The sequence below is a fragment of the Notamacropus eugenii genome, chromosome 2, assembly GCF_028372415.1.
Source record: "Notamacropus eugenii isolate mMacEug1 chromosome 2, mMacEug1.pri_v2, whole genome shotgun sequence".
Taxonomy (NCBI): domain Eukaryota; kingdom Metazoa; phylum Chordata; class Mammalia; order Diprotodontia; family Macropodidae; genus Notamacropus; species Notamacropus eugenii.
The window spans coordinates 345,495,079-345,513,049 of NC_092873.1; the positions used below are offsets into that span (position 1 = coordinate 345,495,079).

Sequence of the window (17,971 nt, forward strand, 5' to 3'; positions counted from 1 at the left end):
TTTCTTAAAACTTATTTTAATATTCATGTCTTTCATCTGTTGGGTAAAGCCAAAACAGTCTGGCCAGGTTTAAGTTACAAATTAATACATTTGTTTAAAAAAAATTTTTTTTTGGTAAAGTAAATGAACATTGTGGCAATAAGGGGCCATCCTTGGAGAAAGTGAAACCCATATTAACAAAGCACGTCAAAACTAGAGTCCCACTGGGTTCTTCACTAATGACCTGATCCACACCAGAAAAGGACTGAGGTGGCTGCTTGTCTCTGGAGTGGGGTTAAGCTCATCCAAGGGCAAAGGTCTCATCTCAATACAAGCTGACCTGAGCCAGCACCATTTTTGTCCCAGATATACAATAAGGCTGAGGGTGGGGAATCTATCTTTCTGCTCCTCCCTTCAGAGTGGAGGTAGAAAAGGTAGAAGATAAAGCTCAATAGTCACAGTGGAGTTACTGTAGTTTCACTTCAAAGAAAACCTAACAATTCCAGGAGCCTGAATATGCAGACTAACTGGTCCTGAAAGGAGTTAATTTTCTCTGAGGTTGAAGCGGGCAGGAAGTTAGAAGGAAGACTTAAAGATGCAGCATTTTTCCCCCAAATGAAAACAAAATTTAAAATGTTTTAAAGTAGAATTCAGGATCCAATCAAGTGGGATTCAATAATTGGAATAATTTTTTTAAAGATTGATGTTTCTTCCATGTCAGTGCATAAGTAGCTACCAATGGTTTTTAGCAGGGTGCTCTCAGTCTTTCAGACCCCTGGAGGGCCTCCTTCCTTGACGGTTTTTAGTGTTTATCAGGTACCTGCTGAAAAACCAAGGCTAGAAAAAAAAAGGAAAGCTGTAGGGACAGGCACTAATGAAGCCTCTAAGAATGACTCCCATTAAAAGTCCCACTGGCTTCACAAAACAGTTCTACCTCAAGGACTGGCTGTGATCACCCCATGGTGATCCTCCACAGTGAGGGAAACAAAGTGGGCCCTGTAGCTTAGAGAACCTGTTAGAAGTGGCCTCTTCCCATTTCTCCCCCTGCCCAACCCCTACATAAAAGAAACATGGGGGTGATGAGTTATCTGAGTGTGCTTACAACTCTCTTCTCACCCTTCTGGCCTTGGGGACCCTCCCCCTCCTGAATGCTGCATCTTTAAATATTTCTGGCTGAGCCCTCCTGGCACATGGTAGTAACATTCCAAGCTGGCTGCCACATGTTTGGGCTCTGGCCTCCTTCCCCCTCTTTGGGTTCAGCACTCTGGTGTCTGGAGGGCAGAGAGGGGCCACGCAGCTCCCATTTCAGTTTCCTTTCCAGTTGAACACACACCTCAGTGACAACACGACTAAAAAGCCAGATCAAAAAGAATGTTAAGATTTGACATCTCTAATTCCCCTTGAGATCTCTCAAAAATCCATCTGATGAGTCTAAACAAGTCAACTACAACCGCAGTGTGTTGGAACGCATGCACACCAGTTTGGAGGGGACAATAATGGAAAAAGAATAGGGGAGTTTTCTGCCAAATGGTCTAGTAGAGGAAAACTTATATACTGTTTAAATTTTCATGTAATTAACCAGAAACATAAAATTGTTAGTGAGCACAAAGATCATGTGAAGGAAGCTACTGATCCCTGTCGCTGCATTTGGCTTCCCAGACTATTTTCTGTCTTTTTTTTTTCTTTTAACAGATTCAACAGATACTATATTCAGAGAATCCAAGAGGATCGCGTGGGCAGACAAACCTTTATTTTAAAAAAATAGCACTTCAAATAAATTAAAAGGGACAACCGTCAAGTGTTTAAATTGTGAAGAAACAGCTAAAAACCTAGAGAGACTCCTAGTTGCAGTCTTCTAGCCTTACTCCTTGTCTAATGGCAAAAAGCCACACAACTCTATTCTCCCATTCAAGTGTTTCCCTACTGAGATGAGGAAAACAATTGTTAACAGGAGGCCAGATGGAAGAGGAGAAAGCTGCATCTGATTGGAATGGACATTTCCACGTACCTGCTAATACGGGTTTCACTTTGTGACCAAATGTTGTTTGTTTTTTTTTCCAAAAATAAAAAAGGGGACTAGGGAAGCTGTAGGTCTTTAAAAACTGAAATTATTTGGGGGGAGGGAGAGAACACTAACTCTAGTGCCATCAATGGGCAATAGCAACTTTTTTTTTCCTTTGAAGTCAAACACCATCCCCAGCTGAGCCTTTGTGCTGTGAGCTTTTCAGGAGATGTTACCTAAACTTTATTAAAAGAAAAGAACAAGTTTAAATATAGACACTGGACTAGCCCAGTCTGTATTTTCAAAGTCCACATTCTTCATCAGAAGCGCTGCATCAGGGACCCCCCGAGTCTGCATGTTTGCATGTTCACAGTACATGGATCCAGTCAGTTTTTGTTTTTTCCCCTCACTCAGAGCAGCCACACACGGCGGCCAGTGACGTGGGAACCTCAGGGCTTTTTCCTGCAGGGCCTGGCTGGCACTGCCCAAGGTTTCTTCTCAATGAGAACTGATGCTGTCATGCTCTATGGATGGGAAAAAAGCAAGAAAAACAAAAGCACCTGGTACAGGTTTCATGAAATCCATTCAGATTCGCTATTCTCCGAATCCACTGCTGAATGCCACTTGTCTGCTTGTGTTGCACAGTCTTTGGCCTAGGAGTCTGTCTCAGTTTGAAGAGCTGTTATTGGACGCCCCAGAAGTTGATGCAATTGCAGCTCCAGCAGGGCTGCTTGTGGAAACTGATTTTCGGATGTGAGGAAGTAAATAGGGGTCACATGCCAGCTGCTGGACATCAATGCGATCCTCTTTTCGGTAAGCCAGGCAGCGCCGGATAAATGCCTAGAAAGGAAAAACAGCTTTGAGGAAGCCTGTTCCTACAGGAGATCCCAAGATCACTAGTCTGAGGTTGAGCAGCAACTTGTAGTCAGAAGGGGAAATTCTTCAAAGAATGGGGCTAGAAATCTTTTTTCAAATAAAATCACTAGATGTTAAAGCTGAGATACAGAAAAAGGTACAGGCCATTACCTGCTTCTTTCTCCCTCCACAGAACAAAGGAGGCTAGAGGGAGAAATGTAGCTAATGTTAACAATACACCTCCTCCCTTCCCTACACCCTACCCCTACCCTGATCAACTTGCATTAAAATAGTCACAAATGGCCTTACTCCACTTTGGGCCCTTTATATTGGGGTGTCTACTGCAGATGGGGATAGATAGTCCCACTACGGAATTGATAACAAATGTAGTAATGCAGAATTTGAGCCATCCTTGGAGTTTCCTCCAAGAGACCCAATACCAGGCAAACCTCCAGGAGAAGATGAAGTGGTAAAGGATACTTCAGAGAAATAACTCAAAACCATAAAGGACATGTACTGATTTATGGGTATATTGTTTTTTCCATTAGAATACAAGCTTCTTGAGAGCAGGGACCATATTTACTTTCTTGTTTTATGCTGAGAGCTTAGCACAGTACCTGGCACACAGTAAAGTAAGCACTTAATAAATGCTTGATTGACTAAAAGAGCTCCTAAATAAAAGCATGAGAAGTGGGGCTTCCAGGGGACAAAATAACAAAGGAAAGGGCACTAGAAAAAGCACTTAGATTAGCATGAACAGAGATGGGAAAATAAGAATTTTATTGTAATACATAACCTATATCAGACTGTCTGCCATCTTGTGGAGTGGGGAGGGGAGGGAGAAAAATTTGAAACTCAAAATTTTTCAAAAAATTCATGCTGAAAATTGTCTTTACATTTAATTGGAAAAAAATATTTAAAAAAAAGACAGGTTATAAAAGATCTTTGGGGAAGACAAAAAATGAGGGTCTGGATACAGGTTTTTTATGTGGAATGAGGGAAATTCACCATGTCTAGGAAGGAACCTGATGAGCAATCTTGGTTGCTGTGTCACAGATGGAGAAAGGGTACAGATAAGAAAGATTCAGATGGGGACCACTGTTCACATCCCCTACCTAAGTGGGGGAAGGGGGGGAGGGGGCAGGAGAGGAGAAGGGAGGAAGTGGCAATACTGACTTTTGTACTATACCTGTGGAGCAAATGGGATCTGCTCATCTAAAATTTAGGCATGATGACACTATAGTTCTTGCATATAATTGTTTCTATTGCGATGTCATTAATTTACAAAGTTATTATTGTTAATTGCATGAAAGATCTTAGTGGTAGGTAGATACATTGTACCCCAAGTAAAGGGAATTTACAGAATAAATAAATGGGACGGGAGGGATGAAGAATACCTGGATTCAATGTTGGAATTAAAAATCTCCTTGACATTAGGTTTCAAAGACTATAGCAGTTCTCAACTTTGAGACTTGAAAAAAATCTAAGTAAGTTTTCATGTTTCCTTATTTTTCTTCTTTGCATTATTGAAATACTTTATTAAACCAAAGCTTTTTAGTGTGATTGATTTTTAATTATTAATAAAAGATTTACTCTCCACATTAGTGAACATGAAAACAAACTTCATTTTTCTAATTGCTCATAAACATTTTCAAAAAATAAAATTATAAATGTCCATTTCAGTTTTAAAAATTTTATTTCCACTTGATGAATGCATTAGGAAACTAAATACAGAGAATTATCCCTGAATTTAGCATGCAAGTTTCCTGGGGAGCTATCTTGAATTAAGGAGATTACTCGTGTCCTTTAATCTTGGTTGGATATTGGCCATATTTTTTTAAAAAACTGTCTATAATCTTTCATTCTTGGCAGGAGTGGGCAAGAAGAATGGGTTGTAGGAAGACCTGAAGACCTTTTATTTACTATGTGTGGCAATTTCTATCAACACAGACACCAGGCAAAAAGGAATAGAGATGGGCAAAAAGAAGTACCTTGGGAAGTCTGGTCAGATAAAGAGAGTTAAAGTGTCTGTCTGTGGTCAATCTTGAGTGAATCTTGCGAACAGGGAATGCATACAGTCAACTCTGGAATATGGAATCTGTCTTTTACATTTGGCTTTGGAGCAAAGTGTAATGCACAACATGTGTCTTCCCTGCAGATATCCCTTATTAATTACATTTGACTTAGACTAGAATTAGCTGATGCATTCAAGATATACATAACAGTTTGGGAGGCATGAGGGGAAGCTGTATGGTAGTATAAGTTCATATGCAAAGATTAAAAATACACTGCAGATGATTCACATGAGGATAATCAAGGGATCAATAGTATCATCCATACCTGCCAGGTCATTTTGTAAGTCCTTTTGTCCCATAGCACTTGTAGGATATCACAAGTTCTCAGATGTACTTGAAAATATGCCTACTGAATCAACTGCTATTAAGACTAAGGGGAGTAGACAGTCTTCACTCTAAACCAGAGCTGTCAAGCACATGGCTTGTGGGTCACACGTGGCCCACAACATTCTCAAGTGAGGCCCGAACCAGATTAAAATTTAACTAGAAACTATTTAACAAAATAAATAAAAACACAACAAAACAGATAATGTTACTATGTGCTTTTGTAGGTCACTATGTGCCTACAGGGATTCTTATGTATAGTTTAGTGGCCCTTGTTTATATCTGAGTTTGACACTACTGTTTTAAATAGTCATAGCAAAACAACCAAAACAAATTGGCAAGATCACTAAGCCAAGTCCTGTCTAGTTCTTCCAGCTTCTTCTACAGAGTCTTTGCTCATTACCCCAGCCCACAATGATGCTTCTGAACTCCTAAAGCACTCTGTACTCCTCATTAGTCATTTAAGGTGTCCAATATGGTTATTTAACTTTTCTCATACCTTGGGACTATTTGATTGAGATCTGCCTTAAAGGCCATCTAGGCTTTATGTATACATCTGAAAATGTACAGCAGGGAAGAACAGTCAACAAATACAGTGATTGTATTTCTTATTTTACAGATGATGAAAAATGGAAGTTCTAAGAGATGAAATGATTTCCCCAAAGCCAGTACTGAAGTCCAGGCTTTTTCAGATTTCATTTTCTGGTTTCTCCTATTTGACTGTGATCCTTTCAAGGTAGCACCTGAGTAGAACAGCAGGAAATCATCTGCTGAATGAATGAACAAAACAAAACAAAACTTTTCTTTCTTTTCCATCCCTGAGGGGCCTTCAGATTGGTCAGCCAGTCACAGACCGATTTAACATTACTCATATGGGAATAAAGTGAGTGGGGAAGGAATAGTAGTAACATTCATGTGTCTGTTGCCATCAATAATAATTCATTACTGACCTAATATTTAAATAACTTATGGAAAAATAATCAACTTATATATCTGCTGCCACAGAAGGAGCGCCTCAGAGGGCAAAGTGAACATTCTACTCTTAGGATATGTCAAACTTACCTTTGCTTCAGGTGTCACAACTGGCTTTGGAGGGAACTGCACCTCAGTAGCTTTAAGAATAGTATTCTCTTGCAGAATGTCTTGCTGTGATTGGTTATGGCCAAAAGGCTGTTATATTTATTTAAAAAGAAAAAAGAATGACTGTTAAGATCATCAGTTTAAAACATGACCATTCATTTAATGAAAAAGTTCAAGTGAAGAGAGGAGGAAAGTAACCTCTTTAAAAAAGAGCTGCTCAAAAGAAAAAGAAAAAAAGAGCTTCTCAGAGGCTGGCAAAAGTCTGGAGTACAAATCCAAAGATTTAAAATGGGTATTAGCAAACTCTCTAGTTCTGGGCAATAAACATGGACCTGAACAAAACCCCAAAGAGTTCAGAAAAAAGATAGAAAGATAAAAAGAAAACAGAAGTAGTGAGCAGGAAGGCAAGAGGAATTAAAGAAATAACATTCAAAAATGAATGGCCCCAGGTGTTGCTCAACATCTTCAGTACTACCAGGTTGTTGAGTTGTTATACAATATTCTAAAATATAAATGTAAGCCTGAATTTAGCTTCATAGCATTCCTCCTGTGAAAGCAAAACATTAACAAATGGTTCTTTCCTTATAAGCCCTGCACCAACAGCAGCACTGCTATGTTTCTTGAGAAGGGAAACAGTAAGACTCACTGTTCCTGGGTATTCTTCCCATTTTACAGAAGGACAAAGAAATAAAAGGAAAGTTTGGAAGTTAAAGAGGATGACAGAATCTTAATTAAGTGCTGGATTTCATCATTATCATTAAAAAAAGGCATAAAGAGATTAATGGGATATGTCATAAAAAAAGAACTACATAAACAGGCTGCTGCTCTCCAGCTCCTAGTCTAAAAGATGCCATGGTCTAATGAACCAAACAAACAGGGTGGGAGCTACAAAGCTTGGCTTCCTGCTAAGTCCTGCTAAGTAGATCTAGAACCTTGAGCAAATCACTTCAACTTTTTGTGTCTCATTTTCATTGGGACATTCTATGACTCTATGTGTGTGTGTGTGCGTGTGTGTGTTACATCATAAAAGTCTTCTTAAAAAATCAATGTTATCTATAACAGGGAAGAACAGTCAGCAAATACAGTGATTGTATTTCTGTTTGTATTTCTATTCCCAAGGTTAATTACTGGTTTAATTAGAGCTCTTTGCCTTGATCAAAGGCACAGAGGTATGATGAAGATGAAAGTGTGTTCTGAGTCAGGTTCTCTGCTATGGAAACTTGTAATATATTTATTTATTATGGCTTTCAATCATGAAAATAGTCTTTACTGGTTTGGCATGGGTAAACTCTGGGGATATAAAAAGCTCCCACTCTAACTATAATATTAAATTTATTATATACTTGAAAAAAACAATCTTTCATGAGCAGCCCTTTCTATTCTTCTTTGCAAATGGAAATGACGGTGTTTATTAATGTTTGACAAGTTGATAATAATAAAAAATTTTAAAATAAAATAAAATTTACAGAAATACATATAAGAGTTCTAGTTCCTTCAGTGAAGTTTCTTAGGACCAGAAGGTAGAAGGAGCTGCCAGTATTTAGTGACCTGAAGCACATGCAATTAAAAAGTCCACAGTCTACTCTCTCAACTTGGAAACAACCAATTTTTGATGACATGGTTTGAGGAAACAAGGGAAGAAAAGTATAATGTGTGCATATTCTCTTCCTCAATTTTGAGGTACATTGTGACTGATTTATATAGATTCTATCAATCTGCAATTATTGATTTTGGAGAATTACATATCACCTCTCTTTTTTAAAGAAGGAATCAATTAAACTTAAAAACAGCACACAATATGTGAAACTATTTAGGAAATTGTACAGACTAATCAGAGAGGAATCTAAACCCTAGGATACAAACTCAATTTGTAAATGTAGAATTCAATTCAACTGAAAACTACATTTATCAAGGGCCTCCTATCCAATGAGATAATAAGACACAGGACAAAGCAACAGGAATACAAACAAAATAGTTCCTGCCCTCCAGAAATTTACATTTTTCTGGAGGCATACAACATATAAATAAATATAAAATAATTTGAAGAGAGAAAGCACATGAACAATGGGGGATAATCAAGGAAGGATCCATGGTTGAAATGAACCAGAAACAAGCCTTGAAGGAAGACTAAGGAGGAGATGAGGAAGAAAGGAATTCTAGGTATAGAGGACAGCTTGTGTGAGTGCTCAGAGGCAGTTGGTCAGTCAAGCATTTATTAAGTGTCAAATATGTGCTCAGCAATAGAGACTGGAATGCCTACTTCAGAGAAATAACTAGTAGTTCAGCTGGGACTGAATGCTAAAACACCTGAGGATGGAGGATGGTTAAGAATCATGTGAAATAAGGCTAGGGAAATAGACTGGGGTCACCTTGTCATCTGACTTAAAAGTCAACTAATCAATCAACAAGTATTTATTAAACCCTTTATTTATTAAGTACATACTTAATATGTACCTGACAACCACTGAAGACTCTGAGGATATGAATAAAAAGAGTTAAACAATGTCTTCTCTAAAGAAGTTTACAAGTCGAATGGGGAAGATAAGTACATAAATATATACAACAGGAATATTAAGTGAATAAACAAATACAAAAATGGCTGGTCAATTATATTTACCAGGTACCTTAAGCTAGAGGATCACTGCCCTTTCCTTGATTATTCAGAAAGCAATTTTAAAACAGTCTAGTTTTCTCTTCTATGGATTCTACCTCGTGAAAACTGATGGTCTTCAAATCATCCTGCTACAGAGAATTCAGGCAAGAGATAAGGGCTGAATGGTACTAGCAACTAAAGTCCATACTGTGCACATGTCTCTCAAATGCAGATGAATATTCATGTTCCTTACCTTCCTTCCATAAAGACACTGGTAGAAGATCACCCCAACTGACCAGACATCAACTTTATTGGAGATCTTTGGTGGTTCCTTCCCAACCACAAAGCACTCTGGTGGCAAATACCTGATAAGAAAAAAATAAGAGAAATGCTTAAAAAATAATTGTGCCAAACTAAGACATTCAACAAGAAGACACCTTTTATTTTTTTAAGAAAAGGTGGGAAGTTAGGATGCTCTATTAACAACCAATCAATCAACAAATATTTATTCAAACACCTACTAAGTGTCAGACATGGGACACAAGTACAAAAAATGAAAATTCCTACTCACAATGAGCTTGCATTTTAAAGGCGGATAATCAGACTAAATATAAAGTTAATAAATACAAATATGTACAAAGTAGAAGGTGATTTGAGAGGGAAAATACTAGCAGTTGATGTTGGGGTGAAGAAACAATTCCTGAGTCTTAAAAAAAACAAGGCATTAGAATTAAGAGGGACTGCAAATGGCTTCCTGTAGAAGGTGGGATTTTAGCTGAGACTCGAAGGAAGCCAGAGAGGAAGAAATAAGAAGGCAATGTTGAAGGTATAGGAGATAGCCAGTAAAAATGCCTAAAGTTTGGAGATGGAGTGATTTGGGTACAGAGCAGCAAGGAGATGAATATCCCCAGATTACAGAGTATGCAGAGAGAAGGATCAAAATGCTGAAAAGATAGAAAGGCACTAAAAGACAGATAAAAATTTTAATATTTGGTTCTGGAGGTCTTAAAGAGCCATGGGGTTTAGTGAATAGAGAGATAACACAGTTGGATTTGCACGTGATCAATCTGACAGCGGAGTGGGTGGGACTGAATGGGACTGGAAGAAGACACTTGAAGCTGGTAGACCAACCAGCAAGCTATTACAAAAATCCAATTGAGGTGATGAGAGCCTTCATCAAAGTAGATGCAACATCAAAGGAGAGCAGAGGGGTAATACAGAAGAAACATATAAAGGTGGAAAAAAACAAGACAACAAGTGATTGGGGAGTGAGTGAGTGAGTGAGTGTGTGTGTGTGTGTGTCTGTGTGTGTGTGTGTGTGTGTGTTTTGTGTGTCTCACTTGGGAGGATGGCAGTTCCCTTTCCTGGACCGACTTGCTTTTCCCATCAGTTGCTTTTGGGGGAAGTGCTGGAGATAGGGGAGAGAAGGCAATGTGACTTGCCCAGGGTCGCAAAGCTACTAAGTATTTGGATTTGAACTCAGGGACTCCTGTCTACAGGACCAGTGTTCTATCCACAGTACAACCAGGTGCTTTTGTTAGCAAATATTTTTTTTTATTTCAATCTTTGGATTTTCTTGTTAGATTTCTTGTTTCATCATCATTAATTTTTGTTTTGTTCATTCTAATTTTTAGAGAATATGTTGCTAGGATGTTTTTCTACCTTTTCTTCTAAACTATTTATTTTCCTTCCATGACAGCTGTCTATTTCACTTACAATTTTGCTCTTTATCTCCTACTTCATTCTCTTCCAAGTACTCTTGTAATCCTTATGGCCAAGCCTTTTTTACCCCCTTTGTGGTTCTGTGTATACCTACTGTGGAACTGTTTCCTGGGTGTCTATAGACCCAAAAAAGTTCTTCAAAATTTTCAGAGTTTTTTGTTTTCTCTTATACCCAACTTCAAATAATGGATTTGGGACTTTGAAGCGAAGTTAGGTTCAGCCCTCTCCATACTTTTGATTGGGGTGGTTGGAGCCTTGTTCGGTCCTGGATCCAGGATTCTGATTTCTACTTCTTCTGGACTCTCTGGGTTTGGTACTGTGAACATTTGTCATCCCTGAGATGCTCTAGCCCCGTATCTGTAGGAGGGGCACTAAGGGTTTCCCTAGCCTCACTAGGGTGTCCTTGACTATTCTCTCCAATTTTTCTGTTCCAGGTGGAGAAGAACATAGATTTCAATTATCCGGGACTGTCTCTGGTTAACATGGGTGGGCTTTTCTGTCTTTTCTTTATCTGGGCCTATGCTGACTTTTCTAGAAGTATCTTTTCCAATTCCCACAGGTTTCTGGATGTCTTTTTCTGCACTAATGGGTGGGAAAAGTGCTTCCTGAACCTTTCTTTTTGGATTTCTTGATGATTATTAAGCTTGGTGCTCTTTTTAGATCTTTTCCAGGACATTTGTGAGAGCTAGGATCTTCTGTCATTGTTCATGTAGTCATCTAAACTGCAAGCAGTCACCTTATTTATTCATTTAGATGACCATCATGTATTACGTGTCTACTAATTGTAAGGTACATAGTATGTCAGCTAGCCAGAGATTTGGAAGATTCCAGGCAATCAAGACCTCTTTTTCTCTCACCTATTAAACTCCTTCTGGCTCACGTCTCACCATTGCTGCTGGAAATGCATGCTGCATTAGTATTCTCACTCACTGTCTCCAACTTTGATAAATTTTACTTTAGGAGTCACATGATAAGAAATGGTTACCACATTTTTAATCAATAACAAATATCCAGGGAGCAGAAAGCCTCAAGGAATTTTGGGATGGCCTTAATTTGTAGCACTATTCTTCAGCTTTGGTTGTACTGTCTCTTTTTCCTCTGGAATTTCAAAGGTTTGAGCCCTGAGGTCAATCCATACCTTCTGTTCAGGTCTACTATCATGACTCACAGATTCACAAACTGTTTGAATTAGAAACAGATTCAACTGTTTAATTCAAAGTCCTTATTTTATTCATGAGGAAACCAAGACCCATAAAAGAGATGTGACCTACCCAAGATTACCAACTCAAGGGCAACAGAGTGTGAAGCAATGAGAAAATATTAAGTTCTCACCTGTATCTCCTAAATGTAATCCCTTGTGTTCTTACCTGATGCCATTTCAAATCATGCTTCTTTGGTTGAAACAGTGGAACCACAATCACAAAGATTTCTAAAGCCCACTGTCACAGAGTGCCTTACATTTTTCCACTTTAAGGTGAACTGGCACTTTAACAGAAGGCCAGTGAAGTAAGTTAGAGACAAACAATAAAATGTAGGCCACCACAAGTAGTACAATGCAACTCAACTTTGGTTTCAATTCCTAACACTGGCCACTACAGAGACTAGACAGCTAACCACACCAAATTATATGGTGTGGAAGGTAAGTGCTCATTGGCAATTCAAAGACCAAACAAACAAAGGTTCATTCATTTCTGAGAGGCTTGATCCAAACTGCAGCTGGAATTTGGAATTTAGAAGATAAAGGACAAATCTAAACAAATTTCAAAAATTCCTACACTAAGTTGGAGACACTCAACACTCCCAACTATTGCACTACTGTAAAATCCTAAACAAAGTCATTTCCAGATCTGTAATGTCTAGCTTGATTTTTCTTATATTAAAAAAGTAAGTTTCAGATATTCAGGAGGAGAATCTTCTTTCTTAAAATCAATTTTCCCCTCTAAGACCTTTAATTACCTTACAATATTTATGATTTCACAACAAACACTGTAGAATCTAAGAGATAGAAAGAAGTAAAAGAGGAAAAAGGCAGAAAGAACAGAAAACAAAAAGCAGAAAAGAGCAGAAATATAGTTCTCTTAAAAAAAGAAGAAAAATGTGTACCAATGACCAAGACTATTCCTGAAAAAGAGGAAAATATACCTCCTTTTCTTCTTCGCTAGGGGTCTATCAGTATGGAATGCTTTTGTGAGATTTGGTGTTAGCTTTACTGAACTACTTCTCCAGTCCCCACTGCTATTTTTTGTTACAAGATATCACTTGGCTGGTTGGACAATGAGGAAGGATATATTTCAAGATGAAGGGAAAGCAAGATGGAATCAATGAAAAGTCTAAATAAAATATTTTTTAAAGTACTATTTCACCTTTAATTTATCTTCTAATACCTAATTTACTTAACTTACAAAGTATCTAAAAGAGAAGAAGAAGAATGAATCTATTTAAATACAAATCCACAGACACTGACAAACTCTAAAAAAAATATCTTGGCTGTTACAGTGGAAAGCACACTAGACTTTGAGTCAGAAGTCCTGGGTTTACATCCCAGTTCTACTGGTTTTCAGAAGTGGACAAGTCACTTAACCATTCTGAGCTTCAACTTCTTTAAATGTAAAATAAGGTAATAAAAATGATCAATAATACAATCTTGCAAGGCTATTGCTTAAAAACAAAAATACTTTCTAGACTATTGTAGCACATTGTGAGCTATTTAACTCCAGATAACAAAAAGACTTCCCACTATTTGTTGTGGACACATAACTTACTAGCTTAAAATAATATTTATGGGAGCATATGTTCATTTACAGGCTTCAAGTCCAAGTCCCTCACTTTACAGAGGAAGTTGAGAAATAGGAAAGTTAAGTGACTACCTAGTAAGACACTGTCATAACCTATCCAAAGCAATTATTAATACTTGTAATTCTTAATCCTTACAAAAATTATCATTAAGGTTGAATAATATTTATCTCTCTTCACATAGCATTACATCTGTAGAATTACTGGTCTAAGCATTAACATTCATTGTCTTTTCTCATAATTCAAATTACTCCAAAAGAAACTCCAATCCAAGGCCTAGAATTAACTGAGAAGATATTTTTTAGCAAACTCAACTAACAATGGCAAAAAACACCACCCATAAAAACCACCACAGTGAATAAACATATTTAAAATGCTGCTTCTAATTTTGACCTGGCATTTTGCAATCTTATTTAATAACAAATTTTTACTGTAGGTTCTCTATCCATACACACTTGAGCAAATTAATGAAAAAAAATAATAAAGCCTAGTTTGGAGTAATAGTTCAGAAAGAAAGTCAACTCCTGAATAGTGAATGAACAAGAAAAAGGAAACGGAGATAAGGCCAAGGTTAGCACCCCCACTGGGTCTTCTAACAAGGAGGCAAAAAGCAGAGTGAGGTAGAAGCTAGAGACTGATCCCAGCTCCCTGTTACAAGCCAGGGTGGTGGATAATGGAAGCAAGAAAGACTAGAAACCAGCAACCCCACACGGAACTATGGTATAATGGCAGCAGTGACAAGTATATAACAGAAGGGATAGGACCAGAGTCTAACAGAGGGCCAAACCTGCCCTTGAAACAAAATACCAATACATAAGAATTGGATGACACTAAGAAATGGAGATCCTAAGCAGAAAACAATAAGACATTGCAAAAGAAATATAAGTAGACTCTCCAGAAAAAAAAAAGAATGGCTTACCCAAAGACTCCAAAGTGGATGTAAGAAATGAAGCAAGAGATAAAAAAATGAAATTAAAGCTCTTTTGGGGAAAAAAAAATGGAATAAATAGTTTAGAGCAGAATGCTGAAAATATGACCTAAGCAGCAGACTTCTTGAAAAAAAAGGAAAGGAGCAAATATAAATCAATGATTTCATGAGACAAGAAATATTAAAAGCCAAAAGTTTACTGAAAAAATGGAAGAACATGTGAATTAATCTATCTGCCACTAAAAACAAGTAAGAAAAGAGGTCAAGGAAAGATAATTTAACAATCATTGGACTCTTTAAAAACTACGGCCAAGTAAAAAGCATGGACACTATATTTTCGGCATTCAGAAAACTACACAGAACCACTAGAAATCCTAAACTGAATATACCCAGAGACACAATATTATATAGCTCAAATTCAGAGCTTCCAGGTCAAAGAAAAGATTTTTCTAAAAAAGCTTACGACCTGAATTCCTTTTTGTTAGATAAGGAAAGTTAAGCTAAGACAGAGCTCTAGCTAAATGAATCAGAATCACAAGGATTACACATATTATTTATCTCTGCATGACACTTTTACAAAATTAACCATATGTTGGGGCAAAAAAACCTTAATAAACAAATTCAGAAAGGCAGAAATATTGAACATACCTTTTACTGACCACAACACAACAAAAACTTTAATCAATAAAGGGAATTTGCAAAACAGATTTGAACTCAGAATGGTGACCAAAGAGATTAAATAGGAAAATCACCCATATATACAAAGAAATTTATAGCGGCTACTTTTGCGGCACCAAAAAACCTAGAAACTAAGGGGGTGCTGATCTATTGGGAAATAACTAAATAAATCATGCTATATGAATGTAAATTAATATTACAGAACCAAAAGAAATAATGAAATACATGGTTTCAGAGAAAACTGGCAAGATCTATATGAATCTATGTAAGCAGAACCAAAATCTAATTACAAAAAGCAAAAAAAAAAAAAAAGATGAATAAATTGGGCCTGCAATTAAAAAGGTTTTTAAAGAGAAAGCCAACGCAAACATACACAAAGAAATTCTAAAAAAAAACCCAGGATTTTTAAAAAGCTGAATTCATAAAATTAATAATAGCTTTATTTTAAAAATTCAACGTTGTTAGAGAAAAAAAAATCAAATTATTATGTCACTCTCCTACTCGATCAACTCTCCTGGCTACCCATTTACCTCTACGATAACATAGAGACTCCTTTATCTAGTTTTAAAGTACTACGTAACCTGGAACCACACTGGAATTCTCTCTTTGTTCTTCATTCATAACACTTCCTCTTTACCTTTGCCTCAAAAATGTACCTCTCCTCCTTGAAGACTCATTTTAGGTTCCATCCTTCTGTATCAGAGATTCCCAAACTTATTTAGCCTACTGTCTCCTTTTACCAAAATAAATAACTAAACAAATAGATTATACATACACACACACACACACACACACACACACACACACACACGCTCAGCATCTCCCCCCGGAAATCTACTTTCTTTAGCCCTTTTCATGTCTTTTTTTGAAATCTGCATCATTTCAAAAAATATAAAATACATATCTTAAATTTAATAATTTATTGTAAATTTGAAATTTTGATGATGCAATAATGCATCCTGGAAGCATACTGTATTGTATTGTAAACAAGTCATTATTACATGCATATACTCCTGCAGATGCATGCTAAACTTCCTGACATGTGTGACATGCTCACCTGCCAACACCTGCTTGGCAAACGACCATTGATGGTGTGGTTTTTTGTGTGTTTATTTGGAAAATAATGTAATTAGCTGCTATAACTTTAATTCTGTTACATAAGAGACGAAACGTATGAACGGCTTTTCAAAATTTTCTTCTCTTCTTTCCTTATGCTTCTACTGCCCCCTTATTTTTATTCAATGCCCACCTCCAGTCACACAGGAGGCTATTCGTGCTTCCCTGGAGCATTCCAGTGCCCCGTAGGGGGCGGTATCACCCACTTTGGAAACCCCTGTAAGAATATACATGAAGCCATTCTTAATGCCCCATAATGGTAGCAACTTCCTTAACAAACTATTTTATACATAACTGCTTTGTAATTATTCACTTTGTATTTGTGCCATATATATTTAGGTATTTGTTCTTTCTTCCATTAGTTCATAAGCACCTGGCAAGTAAAGACTGTCATCCTTTGTCCTTGTGTCCTCAAGCCTAGCACAGTGCCTGGCACACACAAGGCTCCTGATGCTTATTCACTGAATGATTTCAGAAAACTGATGAAACTTGCTTCCCATCTCTTCACAGAAAGGTGACTGACTATGTGCACAGTGAGGCACAGATTTTCAGGGATGTCTAATGTACTAAATTGTTTTACTTGACTGTATTTATTTGTTCCAAGGAACTGCTTCTATTTAGGGGGCTTAGGAGATGATTGGCAGTGACAGTGATAAAAGAGGAAAAAAAGAAAAGCATGCCAAATGAACATTACAAAAATACACAGAAGAGAGAGGAAGTTCAGAAAAGGTCAGAGAGATGTCTGTCACCATAATATTAACATAACATACATTTTAAGAAAATTACATAATTGTTCACATTTCACATATAATCCTCTTTTCTGATTTGGGTTTTGTTTGTTTTGGTAGAATGAAATGTCCATATGTTTATGCTCATTAAGTTCAAAATAAATACATTTTTAGAAAACCACAGCAATGGGGGAGATGGGGAAGGGAAGGGAAGAGGAAGACAAGATATTCACAGCCTCTTTGAAAACCTAGATTTATGTGTAACAATCACATATAAGAATGGCTCTGTTATAAGAAAAGATGAATATAAGTAATTCTGAAAAATAAGGCAAGATTTGTATGAATTGATATGGAGAATTTATGCAAAGGGAAATAAACAGAACCAGGAAAACAATTTACATCATGACCAAAATATTGTCAGGGAAAATACTAAAAGTCTTCATGATTCTGACCAATGATGGGCTGATGATTAAGTATGTCTCGTGCTGTTTTTGATCAGGTGTTTCAGTCATATATGACTCTACATGAGCCCATTTGGGTTTTTCTTGGCAAAGATATCAGAGTGGTTTGCCATTTTCTTCTCCAGCTCATTTTACAGATGAGGAAACTGAGGCAAATAGGATGGAGTAACTTGCCTAGAGTCACACAGCTAATAAAGTGTCTGAGGCCAGATTTCAACTCAGGTCTTCCCGACTGCAAGCCAGTGCCCTACCCACTATGCCACCTAACTGCTTCATGTCTCTTGTATCTTGGCAGAAAGGTGGTGGACAAGTACAGAAGGAGCTATATTTTTTCATACATGACAATATGTGTCTATTTTGCTTAACTGTATTTGTTACAAGGGAAGACTATTGGTGTTAGGTAAGAGAAGTAACTGTGAAAAGACGATGATAGTTTTAAAAAGAGAAATAAATTTTTTTAAAGTAAAAAAAGAAAAAAAGAGACTGACAAAAGCCTATGCCCAAAGAACAATCAATGTGCCTTGCACCCCATGAAAAGGCAGAGGCATACAATCTCTAACTTTATATCCAACTATACTGTCTCTCCTTCTCAAGGGTACATGGGGCCCGAAATTCACTTCTTATCTTCCTGTTTCTT

General features: G+C 37.2%; 1 protein-coding gene across 7 annotated transcripts in view; it reads right to left on the minus strand.

Moving 5' to 3' along the window:
- TLK2 (tousled like kinase 2) overlaps nucleotides 1-17,971 on the minus strand; it is a 160,533-nt gene continuing 142,562 nt past the window's right edge. For all 7 annotated transcript variants that reach the window (XM_072645896.1, XM_072645901.1, XM_072645900.1 and 4 more), the window contains 3 exons: nucleotides 9,162-9,273; nucleotides 6,298-6,405; nucleotides 1-2,821 (listed from right to left, as the gene is read on the minus strand). In XM_072645896.1, coding sequence (XP_072501997.1) covers nucleotides 2,648-2,821; nucleotides 6,298-6,405; nucleotides 9,162-9,273 — 394 coding nt within the window. In that variant the 3' untranslated portion in view covers nucleotides 1-2,647. The remainder of the gene's footprint in view (nucleotides 2,822-6,297; nucleotides 6,406-9,161; nucleotides 9,274-17,971) is intronic.